Raw genomic sequence first — 14,803 nt, forward strand, 5'->3', positions numbered from 1 at the left:
TCTAGTATTGTAACTTGTAAGGTCTAAGATTACTTTTGTTTCTGTGTTAAATGCTGTTAATATACCATAAACTTATAATTTAAGTTAGTACGCTCAGTGTTGGGAAAGTTCTTTTTAAAAAGGAACTCGTTCCTGTTTCTCGTTCCAACTGTAAAGAAGGAACTCGTTCCCGTTCCTCTTTCCTGTCGCGAAAAAAGAACGCGTTCCCGTACCTTTACACATTTTTTACGATTTAAGTGCTGGTTAATGGTGTTTTTTGCGAACAGTTTTTAAGTCAGAAATAATCGGACCGAGAGAGTTAACCGATTATTTCTGACTTAAAATTTTTTTCGGAAAAACACCATTGACCACCATTCAAATCGGTGAACTCACTTCTTTCTAAGGAACACCGATTTTTAACAAAAATGATTTGTCTTAGGTTTATTTGCAGTTATAATTCAAAAGTTGTATAGCGTAGACATGAAACTTTCCCCAGTATGAAGTTTATTATTTTGACTAAAAATGCACTCCTTCGCTCAGAATTGTTTATTATTTAATGATCAATATAAAATATAAATATATAATGTGAAGTATGAACATTGTCTATACTCTATGTCTACATAAATATAAATATTGCATTATTGCATATTATACATGTATATTAATATTACTATAGTATACAGTATTACAGTGTATACTATACACGATACATCACACATAGAGACATGCTATAGGACCTTATTGTTGAATAAAGTGATTCACATGAATACGTCGTTCCAAAAATTGATATCAATTTTACCGCACAGTTTTTAATATTTGGGTATTTTAATATAGAAATATGCTTCCAAAATTCCAATATAGAGGGACAATTGCTTATAAACTGCTTAAGACCTTCATCTTCTAATAACTCCAAGAGTTCTATTTCGAGATCCGCTTTATTTGTGATGATAGGATGTGATAATGGACATCCCTTTTCAATGACATTAACTAAAAATGGATTTTCTAAAAATCCGAATGAGGGTTTTAATGCCTTTAGGTCTCGAAATCGTTCTTCGAAGTCGGTAAATAGAAATTCAAGTTTAAGTACATAGTCGTCACAATTAATTTTTATTTCTGATTCTATCAGGCACGCTTCTATATTTTTTCTAAACATGAAAAGTGAGTAAAATTGTTTGATTGTAAATCTCGTATGAAAAGTTTTAGTTTATTTTGAAAACTAAATACTTTTTGCGCTAGGTCATTAACTAATTTATTTTGACCTTGAAGAGATACATTTAATGTTGATAAATGTTGCATGATGTCGGTGAAAAATGCCAAATCTCTTAACCAATTTGAATTTGAAAGTTGAGGAAAACTTTTATTTTTTTCTATTAAAAATACTTTGATTGGTTCTATTAATTGAAAAAATTTAGTTAAAATGTTATTGACCGACAACCATCTAACTAGACAATACCATGGGACATCATTAGGAATATCATCTTCTATGTCTTCTAGGAAGTTTTTAAACTGCCGATGTGTTTTTGCACTTGAACGTATGTAATTTACAATTTTTAAAACAACATCCATCATTATTTCATATTTCGTAATTTGATATGTTTATCGGCTGTTTGCTATCTTTATTACTTTTGTGGTATAAAAGTATAGATTAGATAATTTGGCTCTTGATATAATTTTATTAATACATGTGGCTCGCGTACATAGTCATGTTGGCCACCCCTGCTATAGGTTAAACTTTAGATCATATATATCTAAGGGTATATATCTAAGGGTTAAACTGTTATAGCCCATAGGAGTATAGCCGTATAGCCGTATAGGACATAGAGATAATAGTATAATACAACAATCTGTTTTTTTTTTAATTCAATTTATTTCCTATACTAAAAGATGGAAATGAAGAATGAAAAAAATAATTCATCAATTTACTTTAAAGTCAAAATGTATTTGTATATTATTTTTATTTATAATAAAGAAAAAAAAAATATTTTTATACTGACGTTTTGTTTTGTTTGAGAAGAACTAATTTTTCAAATAATGTATCTTAAATGAAAATTAATTTGATTCCCATTTGTCTACGACAAAAATATTATTATATTTTGGTTGTACAGATTATTTGTAAAACACATCAATATTTCGAGAACGTATTTCGTTTATTGGTCCATGGTGCTCTGAACCGCGGTGTCGACACGTAGTCAACCGACGGCGTCGCGGTTCAGTTTTGGCGCGGAAACACACTATAATATGCGCTTCATAAATACTGTGGCACTCAACGTGTAAAAAATAAACTATTTTTATCATTATTTGAGGAACGGAAATTTTCTTTCAAGTTCCTTAAAAATAGGAACTCTTTCCCTTTCCTATATTTTAAACAGAACGCGTTCCAAGCTTCGTTCCTATGAAAGGAACGCGTATGCTGCTGTAGTTTAGTCAACGGTTTAGACTTCTATTATAGTGACGGGAACAATCAAAAGAAAATAAACGAAATACTCGATTGTATAGATTACTATAAAAGTAATTTCGATATCTGTACTAATTAAAAAACAGTTGAATGAAAAATAACTTCGGGTGATTCTCTCGATCTCTCGAAATCAATTCTCTCAAAATATTGGCAATATATTATGATTTATGAACATTTCATTAGACTGAAGTTCTATACTACATTAAATAAGAAACTCCTAAATTATTTATATTATTATAAGTGAAGCTCGAGTAGCAGTAGTTTGCCGCCATTTCGTTTGGTTGGTTAACATTTCATTCATTAAACAAAATGTATTAGAAATAACATCGTTTTTAATTTTAAATTAAATAACAAATGTAAAATGATTAATGTAAAATATGTACTATATAAAAATCTGTGAGTTTAGTATGCCGCATGTCGTTTACTCGTATATGGACATTGATAATAAAGAATTTTTTTATTATCTATGCATGTGGAGTGAATACGTCTGATAACCATTACAAACATATTATTGTTATCTACATTGTATAACCATGATCACTAACCAGTAACCACTGGTACACTGACCAAAACCGAGGTTGAAGGTTGAAGGTTCCAATCGTGGCTTGACTGCAGCTCGTGTGCAATGCTCAGTGTACAAATGTACGATACAACAATTGTACAAAAAATATATAAAATGTTTAAATGTATACAAATCTACAATCATTTATTAAAATATCGAATTTCACTCAACCCAAATAATTATTAATTATTAAATAGTATTATCGTTGAACATTGGTGATAGATGAACGATGATTGATCAGCTGCAGAAGCACTCGTTACAATAGCAGTACAACCAACTACCAACAGAACTCGTAAGTATGATACATCTATCTCAATATTATTATTTTCATACTTAAAATAATGTTTAATCGCCGATAATCAGACATCAGTGTAGTTACAAAAACTATCGCTCGCTATGATACCTACGTTTACTTTTAAGTTATAATATTCGTTGGCTAACGAAGTCAAGATCCAAATTCCAAGTAAAAGTGCTGTTATTAATTGCCATTCAATTTTCGAAACTACCAATATTTCCAAATATTTGTAACATAAGCATTAATTTTTTAAGAAGTTAATATTATTTTTAAGGCACCATAATGATTTCTGCGGATGTCCAATTTTTAATGGTTTAGGTAATATTTTACACCCAATATCTTAATTACAGCATTAACAATTGATTATTGTTGCCCATGTACTTAATGCATATTAGTTACATACTATACTAGTTACTAATAATCTATATAACATTATACTAATCAGCAACAAGTTAAATATTATGTACATTGGTATAAACAATTATGTCTTATCTTTGTGTTAGGTAATGTGTATAATGTTAAAATATTGTTAACTGAATAATGATTGGTGTGTCTAATACAAGTTTTGTACACAGAGATAATATAATAATATTAAAAACAAATAATATATTGGTGTTGATATTTAATTGGTATCAATGTTAAATTGCAGCATTGAACATGCATAATATTGATTGTCTGTTAGAAGTTAGAACATTGTATTATTTAGTGTCAGGATTAATAATGTAATGTAAACCTAAAATCTGTTGAAGTTCAAGTATTAAAATATGACTTCCAAATAACTTTTACACTTTTTTTTCTCGGTATTTGATTATTTTAACTATAATAATTCAAGCTCATAATATTAAACTTACACTTAACTCACAAATTTGATGTAATTCAATTGTTTGTTCCAATATCAATTGTCATGCAGTGTATTGAGGCATAAATTAAATATAAAGATATTTTTGTGTAGGTATATTATTTAATCTGTAATTGTGAATCACCGACATCACCATATAACTAAACTAATGAACATCAAATAGCCAAGGTTAGGTACATTAACTAAAACACATGATAACAGATGTTCAAAACGGCTAAAATGTCTTATTTCACAATATACTAGTTTCATTTAGTTTATTTATGATGACCATTTAAATATTTATTTATTTGATAGTTAAAATGTTTTTGGATAATGTTAAAAAAATTAAAAATTACTGATGAATAATCAAACAGAGCACTTCAGTATACTATTTTAAACAATAGGTTATTAATGCAATGAATGTATGTTCGTTACACGGTGCTAAATTTTGTTGAAATTTTTTCCGAGTAATAAAATTGTAGTGAAAATTATTTTTGATATGTAACTTCTAAACATAACTTGTTACCATAATGTGTACATATTAAGAATTAAAATATTAAAATTAATCAGAAAAAACAATACTTTGAATTTATATTATGGGTGTGTATATTTTTTAATTTTAACTCATTGATACAATTCAGTTTTCAATGTGTTGTATAACATACATTTTCTTGATTCGTACCTTATAAATTAACACTTCTTAAAACACACATACTAATTAATAATATATATTTTATCTGTTTTGGACACTCAATATTTTGTGGTATTGATGTGTTATCGTAGTTGCAGCTTCTTACTGAGTTAGATAACTATAGTATTGTGTGTTTATAAAATATTATAATGGAAGAAGCTTTTGGATTGATGATATTTTTTGTCATAAATAATATTATAGTAGTTAATATGACAAATACATGTATATTATCAGCTTTAAACTTGCATTAATAATAATATGTCTTACATTACAGTTTATATTTCTAATTTTGTGTAATTTACTTTTGTTTTAGTTGAATCAATCTTTAAAAAATGGAACAGGAAAATGAAGCTGATCATCTCGGCGAACAGACCGAAAAAAAGAAAATATTAGTTTCCCACAGCAATGATCCCAATTCGGTAATTTCAAAATCAATCGATGATCAGGAAATGCAATTTAATATAACCAACAGTTATTTAAAAATTGATCCTTCTACTTCTTCTAATAATCATGTTAATTTGAGATCAAACTATACACCTAACTCTGATACTGTTTATACCCATCAGAGCCAAGAAAATCCTGTAGCTGAATTGAGTCCATCTAAAGTTTTCAAATGTAATGATTCTTTAGAAATTGATTTTGGTATGGATTCTGATAAAAAATATTGTACAAAAGAGATAACCAGATCCAATTTAGAGAATAATAATCAAGAGCTTCAACAAACTAAAAGTCCAACTCAAATTATGAAATATAAAAATACTAGCTCTGACATTCTAAAACCAACTGAACATACTAAATTATGTAAAAAGTATATTGGATCCAAATTTTTTTGTTTAATATGTGACACTAAAATGAAATCTTTAAAAGATTGGGAGTCACATGCTATAAGTACACGTCACTTAGAAAAATGTATGATTAAAAATGATTATGTTTCATATGACTGTGGTGGTTGTAAAACATTTTTTTTTGGAAATAAGGAACAGATTTTAAAACATTGCAAAGATATTCATAATGATATATCCGGACTCCCATGTGTTTTTAGATGTATGAAAGATGTATTTTATCAATGTATATTTATAAGTCCGACCAATTGGAAACCTTGGTCGTTTTGTGGTCCCTGTAAAAATTATTCATTTTTAAAAAAGAAATGTTATTCTAGTAACCACACTTTAAAAAAAACAATTAACTTCAAATGCAATTCATGTTTAATAGATTTTGTATGTAGCCAAGAAGTATATAATAAACATTTAATGTCGTGTGAACATATCATGTTGGAATATTTTCAATCCAAAAAAGTTGGCGAAAACCCGGAAAATCAAACTTTATGCAATTTAAAATTGCCCCCAATAGTTTTAAATAAATTTACTATTGATAACGTAAAAGCTACTTGTAATGATTGTAAGTTTCAAATGGTGTCCAACGAAAAAGCAATAACTGTTCATCTAACAGAATGTATCAATAAATCTGATGTAGGTAGAAAAAATACATCAAAAATCCAAACTTATTTTTGTACAATTTGCTCTAAAATCACATCTGATTTTAATCAATGGAAGTTACATTTATTATTATCAAGTCATTTAATTAAATGTCATGATATTAAAGATTTAGTTTCATATACATGTAAAACTTGCTCAATGCATTGTTATGGTGTTGTAAATCATTTAACAGAACATCAAAGTATTCATCCAAACAATTCAGAAAAAAATCTTTCCATGTTTATGGCTTTTAACTTCCATCGTATTAACAAAAATTTAAAATCCAAAGACTTTTACTACTGTGAAGAATGTGAAACATATGCTGAAGTCAATTCTAATTCAGATCATTGGAATAAAAGCCATAAGACTAAATTGAAACGTATAATCTGTCAACCTTGCCGTACAGAATTCTTTTGTATTGAAGATAATTTGTTGTTCAATAAACATATTTTATCAAGTGAACACATTATTTTAAAATCTGTGACCTCTAGAAATCCACTTCCAGAACTTAATATACAATCATTGACAAATCAAAAACGGTGTGCTTCAAAAAGTATTTTGGATAAAAAAGTTCCATTCAATATTAAACCGTATTTGCAATTTTTTCAAAATATAAAGAATGAAAATAAAACTATGTGTATTTCATGTGATAGTCTAATTGATTTAAATCACAATGATCTTCTTAGTCACTTGTTAGTTTGTAATCATGGATTGGCAAAATGTATCCCTCGATCAAATTTAAATTATTTTCAATGTCTAGAATGTGCATTTTGTTCAAACAATAAGGATACATGGAAAAAACATGCAATTACACATGCAAAATTAGACACTAATATTTGTTATTCTTATATTTGTAAAAGTTGTAACTCTTTAGTGTATGGTGAAATGAATGATATTGAATTACATTTAATTACTGAACATAAGACAACTATTATAAATATGCCATTAGAATCAGTGTTAATGGCAAAACAGTTGATGAGGAGAAATAATAATGCTAGCAAATCGTCTGATATAATGTGCTTTTGTGATCCATGTAATAAAATATTCAAGTCAAGTGAAAATCTTAATCATTTTAATACAGACAGTCATGCATCAGCAGCTTCAGATATTGTAGAATTATTTTACTGCAAGGATTGTAAAGTGGAATTCTACTCTTCAATTACAGTTTATGAATGTCACAAGTTAACTGCAGAACATATAATTATGAGCTCAGACTATATAGAAACTGAAATTAAGGATCTTAAACCTACGAAACTTGATACCCATTTACTTACCTATGTTACTGATCAAAATTTGTATGATTCAACCCCAAACATTGCTTTTTTCTGTTTTGTCTGTGATTATCTGTGTTTAAAGTTAGAAGTATGGAAACTTCATATTAATAGCAAAAAACATATCAATTCTTCCAAATTTCTTTGTATGGACCACCGTTGTAAAATTTGTAAAACACTTATGTTTGGATATCGGCATCACATGTTTGAACATTATAGCAATCGTTTTCATTCAATGTTGAGACAATTCAAATCAATAAAATCTACTGAGGTTTTAAAACAAAAATGTGAAACAAAACACTCATCCAATATGCGAGCAACTTTTGAAAATAATCAAAGTGCAGTATTCAAAGAGAATATATCAGGAGAATCTAGTGCTAATAATAATGCAGATAATTTATTAACAAAAATGATGAATAAATTATCACATCAATCAAATATTCAAAAAGAAAATACCTTATTAGAAGTATCTACTACTTATAACGCCAACGATACACATTCGAGGACAATAGATGAATTTCCTCCCGAATCAAATTCTCATTGTGATGGTAGTATAGTAGACAAATCTATTACACAAATTAACGAAATCCAATTAATGAGAACAACTTCTGATGAATTCCCACTTTCATCAAATATTTCTCAAGATAGAATAATAGAAGAATCTACTACCAATTTTAGTGAAAAACTCTTTGAGAAAAAAATAGAGGATAAATCTCTTCTCGAATCAAATACTCAAAATTATAGTGAATTTTATGGATTAAAAATGAGTGCGTTACATGAAATGCTTAATCAAAACCAAGAGATAAAACCAAACATTTCTTATTATTGTGTATCTTGTGATTTTATTACTGCAGAAGAAAAAAATTGGGATGAACATAATTTAACACACCATGTAAATGAAGTTGAAGTGCGCCATAAGGTATTTTGTGATACTTGTAATTTATACTTAGTTGGGCTGTCTAATTTAGATAACCATGTTAACACTATTGAACACAAAAATATGTTAGAATTACAAAAATTAATCAGTTCTAAAAATTTGAAAAAAAAAAATATTAAAATCAAAAGGAGAATTGAAATAAATAGTAACTTGACTGCTGGTAATCCTTCAGATGTTACTCAGACTTCAAAAACAGATAAGCCACAAACAAATGTTGGTAAAACTGATGAAAAAGAAGCAAGTAATCGTAAAATAATGATTGAAATTAAAGGTAATGCAGTAGTTTTTTATAATTTATTAATTATATTAATACATTCTAATGTCTTAGGTGTAAAACCACAGTATAAAAAAAATGGCTGGGTTGAAATCAAGAAAATATTTTCTTTTTATGGTCTTTTTGGATTTATTACTAAACACAGCTCTGTTATAATCATATTTCGTAAACTGTAAGTATATATTCTACCAAATAATACAATAACTGTTATCCCTAGACTCTAACTATTATACTACTTATCTTAAGGTTCTATATTCTATTGCTATGTACTGCAGCAATATATCATCATATATATTGTGTTATTTTATTACATTTACACTCTACTCAACGTGTCATACATAATTTGAAAATATTTTATATACTATACTTTTCAATACTATTTATTTTAAACATACAATTTTAATATTTTAATATCATTAAGTTATTAATAAAACATTAAAAACACTTGAGTTGTAATATATATTTTAAATAGATACTTTGAGTTATATTTGATTTTAATGTAAACTAAATAAGTAAGAACCCTTAAAATCAAAGATTATTAATATTAAATTACTATTTTAGTATTTTAGAGTACATTTATCTCATTCTTTAAATGCCTAATTTTACTCCATAGTACTAAAAGTATAAAAAACTTAAAAATCATCTTGATAACAAATTGATTCCAATGTTTGTAAAATATGTTCTTGACACCAAAATTATAATATTATTAATATATATAATTTCAAAAAAATACCTTATATTTTTTATATTATTTTGAGCTTGCCTAAAATGTATGTTTTGTAATATTCACAGAGCTTCCATGAACAGAATGTTAAATGATAGAGAAATGTTGGAAAGAAAATATGAATTTACTATTAATATTTTAGTTGAAGGTAAGTTTTCATAGTAAAAATTAATGTTCTACTCTTGGAAAATATTGTATATTATGTACCTAACTATAAATATTAAAATATTTAAGAAAAATTAAAACTTCAAACAGTAGTGGTTCTTGCATGGTGTACAGCAGCACATGAACCACCCAAACAATTATATAAAAATTATTAGATTCCTATAGTAAATTATAATTAGTTATCAATGATAACTTATCATGTACATGCTCTGTAATAAATAAAAAAAATGTGTCTATAACAACTAAATAATTTGGGGAGCACGCGTTTTTTGGGTACCAGTGGCTGTATAAATATTAGCTATGTGCATCAACATATCAGTCAGTAATACATGATTGTTTGGAGCACAATATTTGCACCAGGTCTATTTTAACGTCGAAACAATAATGCACCACTCATTGGCCAGTAATTACCCTCAATTTACATTCAAACCAACTAATAACTACTTTATAAACAATATAATATAAAAACAGAATAAAATATCCATCTTATATATTTTTTGTGCACTGCCTTATGTGAACCTCACGAGCTGCCACACATTTTTACTTTAAAATTATGTATGAAAAACATTGAAATTTTTTTTTTTTTTGTTGATTGGGTTAGTTTACTTAGACCTTTTAATTTAGGAATTTTTTTTACAAATAGACATACAGTTTGTGCAATTTTATTTATTACTTATTCATTTTTGAAGGGACAAAAACTACTATTCACAGTTATCAAAATTGTCTACTCAATAGTTTTAATATTATAATTGTATTGTTGCTTATGATTAAATTGCTATGTACTATTGTAATATGTAAAAATATATCATTTCTAATTTTAATTGTAATTAATTATAGAAGACAAATTACCTGAGCTACATAAAACAACAGTGTTCGAGTTTGGAAATAAAGAAGTACTGCTAAAATCTATTGACAAACAGATCATGGAAATTAAACAAGAAATTTCTAATCCAGATATAATTGATAGATTATTTTTATTAGTAAACTCAATACATAGTTGTGCTGGCCAACATTTCAAAGAAAGTAAAACATATGCTTTTGGATCACGTATGTCTGGTCTTGCACTTAAGGATAGTGACGTGGATTTATACTTTGATATTGGTAATACCAATATTTTCTACTTAAACTTAAAGTATTTGATTAATTAAAATAAAATAATAGTTAGAAATAAAAATAATACTATACAGCGTCCACATAAAGTTTTGTTTTATATCTGTTAAAAAAAATTAGACTGTCCCGTCGATGTTGGAAAAAGTTGAGTTTATACTTTGTTTTGTTTTCTTGTCCGGTGTAGATTCTGCATTATGCTTTAGAGAAAATAATCAATAACTGTTGATTTATTATAATTGTAGACATAGTGTAGATTAAAGGTATAGATTAATATATTTTGTTAATTTTCAAAAGGCTTTTGATGCAGTAAATCATTTTTTGCAACATCTTAAGTTTTTGGATTTGCTGACAATTGTGTAGATTTGTTTTTATGTTTTATAAATCGAAATCAAAAAGTTAAAATATCTTTTCATTATTTTAATAAATATTTAGTTCTCTTCAGTTTTCAGTTCTATAAGGTTTTCATCTAGGACTACTTCTAGTTTTATTGATAAATTATCTGCCTTCAATTCTTCATAGATGTATTGAATTTTAAAATATTGCTGATATTATCCCATACAAAGTTTAATCTAATTGTGCATTATTATATTATTTCACATTCTATGTATTAAATTATATTTTTATTGTATTCACGATGAATGAGAACGTTTTATTCCTGCCCTTGGTTCTTACATATTTTTCATTATATGTTGTTGCTTGCAACTTTTAATTTTAAACACAATTAGTGTAATATCTAATTTTCAATTAAATTTTATAGCTGGCACTTTTGGCGGAGAATTAAGTAACGATCTGTATGCCCAAGAGGATCTAGTACGTTATTTTGGAAAAGTATTTCGGTCTCAAAATGATGAATATAAACATATACAACAAATAACTGGAGCACGTGTGCCTATAGTCAAATTTTTACATGTCCCTTCTGGCCTATATTGTGATTTGTCTTTCAAAAGTGGCCTTAGTACACATAACACAAAATTAGTCAGGTAAATTATATATAATTATTATTAAATTCATTGATAAAATAATATTTTTAATTTATATTTGACGATTTAGATTGTACTTAGCATTGGATGAACGTGTTCACTGGATTGTTTGTGCAGTTGTTAAACGTTGGGCATTACAAAATGATATGAAAAATCAAAGTATGTTTACCAGTTATGCTTTAGCATGGTTGGTTCTCTTTTACCTGATGACTATTGAAGTTGTGCCTCCATTAACATTACTCAGAAAACATGCAGATTATTCAAAAGATACATCTAGATCAGATGTTATGTTTATAGAAGGTACATAATTTTTTTTCAGTAATTTTAAATAATATAAATATCTGCTTTAAATTGTACCTAAATTTTAACTTTACATATACAGAATGATTTAACAAGCACGTGCAACCCCATTTTATACTTTAATATTAAATGTATTCAAATTTTGTTTTTTGGAATTCTTCTATATACTCAATGACCATATTTTCAAATTCTTAAATTATTTGTACTAATTAAGGAGTACTCTGTGGTGATACAAACTTCTGTTTTTCGAATGAGATGTATCATATTCAAAATTGGAGTGAGTAGTTTCTTAGTTATTAAATTGTTTGTATTGAGGATAATAATCCTAAACTGGTTTTACATAAATATAAAATAAACGTAAAATTGGATCTAGTATTTATTATACTTTATTATACTGCTATTTTTACAAATTATTAATATCGATTGATTTTTATAAATGACTACAATTTTCAAATCACTATAACCCCTATTTTTTAATAACTCATTACTATGGACCTTTTATCCTTAGACCACAAAAAGCTAAATAATTCAAATACTGTTCACTTTGATTTTGATATGTCAAACATTTTAGGGAAATTATCTACTTATATACTTACTTACTCTATGTACTTATCTGAAAAACAAAAGTTTATATTTCCACAGGACACTCTTTAAGTTGTGCATCAAATTTTAAGAATTTGAAAATATGATCTTAAAGTATATTTAAAAAAATAAAGAAAAATGGGGGCGAGCATGCTTGGTGAACTGCCCTGTATAATTTTGTATTACAATTAATAAATTGACATGTTTTTTTTCTTTTAGATTGGGACTGTACTTTCTGCACCTTAGAAAAAGCCAAACAAATATGGAAAGTACCAGAGATTCCTTGTTGGGACTTATTATTTGGGTTTTTTAAATTTTATTCTAACTCTACATTACTTCAACAATTCGTTCTTTGTCCAGCTATTGGAAGTGCTATACCTAAAAATAGTTTTTATGATGTTCCAAAGGCAACACCGGAGTTATTAGGTTTTAACAAAAAAAGGAATGGTAAACCTATTGACTGGTGTATAAGATTAAGAGATAACTTTCATGGCGAAGGTCTTGCAGTACAAGATCCTTTTGATCTTTTTCACAATATAACAAAAGTTATTATACCTAGAAAGTTACAAACCTTCTCTTATTTATGCAATAAAACTATGGAAGTTATGAAAAATGGAGTTCAACCTTATTATGCATAAATATTGCAACACAATTTTTTTTTATCCGATTCAAAACAAATATTTTTAAAATGAGATTTAATTTGATAATTAAAACAATAACATTTTAGTTTATTAAATAAATATATATTTAATAAAAATGACTTAAATCGTCAATTACTAGTTCTTTTTTCTTTGTACTGAGGGTTATTTGTGTACATATCTAATTTCAGTAACTTTAACTTCGGCTATTATACAAAGTGATTTATTATTTTATCATACCTCTCATTGTTTATAAACAATTTTAATTTTCTGTTTCACAAGAACTTGTTATAAATAAAATAAAAAAATGTATTTTATCGGCAGACAGAAGTTATTTATTTTTATTGTGTTAATTATCATGACTTCAGTCATAAATATTCTTAAGTTATATTTTTAGTATCATTAATTTATACACATTTACAACAAAAAAATGATTAATTTACTTCTATTATACAATTATTTTGTTCCACTCTATTTTATTTAAAAAAAAAATCATATTTCATATTTTTTATACAAGTGAATTATTAATTATTTTTTTCATTTGTTTGCATTGAATTTTTACTTTTATCACTTATATTTTTAATTTTAAGGCATTTAGTTTTAATGACGTTATTTTATTAAGTGATAATGATTATATTATTAAAAATGTATTACATTTAATTATTGTAGGTCAATGAAAGTGCACTAACAAGTTGCGTTTAACTTTTTGGGGGTAATTTTCTAGTAAATAATAAAAATTGAACCAAATTAAAGGGATTTAGACCTGTTCTTTATACTAATCTAAAAACATCTAAGATTTTGTAAAAAAAATTATAGATGGGGGGCAAGAGCTCATGCTAAATTAGATAAGTATAACGCAATTTGTAGTCACTAATGATAAAGTCTTTAATATTGGAGACTTCTTGATAAGACCTATGTTATTATATTTATTCTTATTATATTTTGGAATAATTATATCTTACTATGTGTATTAATTATTATATTTTAGCATAATATATAAATTTTATCTGGTGTGATTATGTTATGTTATTTTATTTCTTATTAGTTAATTCAAATTTAACTTATATTCAGTTTTGGAAAATCGAAATAATGGAAGTTTAGATAATTTCTTTATGAATAATTTCATAAAAAAAAGCGGGTTAGTGGATGTCGCTCTGCTGTACAGTAGGTTACAAGTTGGTCATCACTGTAATGGATGGTGTTAAATCTGAATTTAATGACATAAAATCATTGTGTATGAAAAATGGTTCTGAGCGAAGAGTCTGTCAGTCTAAAATATAACTTAGTAATTTAGTATATTTGATGATATTATTTTAATTAAAGTAATTTATTTTACTATCGGGCATTATTACTATGCAGTAGATTAAATTAATTTTTGCCAGAAAAAAAAATGTATCTGAAGAGTCATTGAGTGCTTAAAATACAATCATATACTTCAAAAGATTCTAGTCCCACAAATATTTTTAATTTACGACATAACATAAATCATTATTTTTGCGGATACAAATGCCATGATGATTATTACAC

At 26.6% G+C, this 14,803-nt stretch overlaps 1 protein-coding gene across 3 annotated transcripts; it reads left to right on the top strand.

The window, feature by feature from the left end:
* Nucleotides 1-3,018: 3,018 nt before the first annotated feature.
* On the top strand, nucleotides 3,019-13,746 carry LOC111034274. 3 transcript variants are annotated; one of them, XM_022315405.1, is made up of 8 exons: nucleotides 3,019-3,288; nucleotides 5,134-8,774; nucleotides 8,832-8,949; nucleotides 9,570-9,649; nucleotides 10,504-10,767; nucleotides 11,534-11,756; nucleotides 11,827-12,056; nucleotides 12,858-13,746. In XM_022315405.1, the coding sequence occupies exons 2-8, from the start codon at nucleotides 5,153-5,155 to the stop codon at nucleotides 13,274-13,276; spliced, it is 4,956 nt and encodes a 1,651-aa protein (XP_022171097.1). In that variant the 5' UTR covers nucleotides 3,019-3,288; nucleotides 5,134-5,152; the 3' UTR covers nucleotides 13,277-13,746. The 3 variants fall into 3 exon arrangements, with proteins under 3 accessions (XP_022171097.1, XP_022171098.1, XP_022171099.1); XM_022315406.1 differs by lacking the exon at nucleotides 3,019-3,288 and adding an exon at nucleotides 3,308-3,609; XM_022315407.1 differs by lacking the exon at nucleotides 3,019-3,288 and adding an exon at nucleotides 4,105-4,239.
* Nucleotides 13,747-14,803: the final 1,057 nt, after the last annotated feature.

Source organism: Myzus persicae, unplaced genomic scaffold (genome assembly GCF_001856785.1).
Source record: "Myzus persicae strain clone G006 unplaced genomic scaffold, MPER_G0061.0, whole genome shotgun sequence".
In the NCBI taxonomy this organism is placed as follows: domain Eukaryota; kingdom Metazoa; phylum Arthropoda; class Insecta; order Hemiptera; family Aphididae; genus Myzus; species Myzus persicae.

What these genes read in the sequence shown, in the direction of transcription:
- LOC111034274 (XM_022315405.1), top strand. Translation starts at nt 5,153, where the DNA reads ATGGAACAGGAAAATGAAGCTGATCATCTCGGCGAACAGACCGAAAAA. An exon ending in ATAATCATATTTCGTAAACT is followed by an intron (nt 8,950 to 9,569) that starts GTAAGTATATAT and finishes TAATATTCACAG; the next exon opens with AGCTTCCATGAACAGAATGT. An exon ending in GGATTTATACTTTGATATTG is followed by an intron (nt 10,768 to 11,533) that starts GTAATACCAATA and finishes TAAATTTTATAG; the next exon opens with CTGGCACTTTTGGCGGAGAA.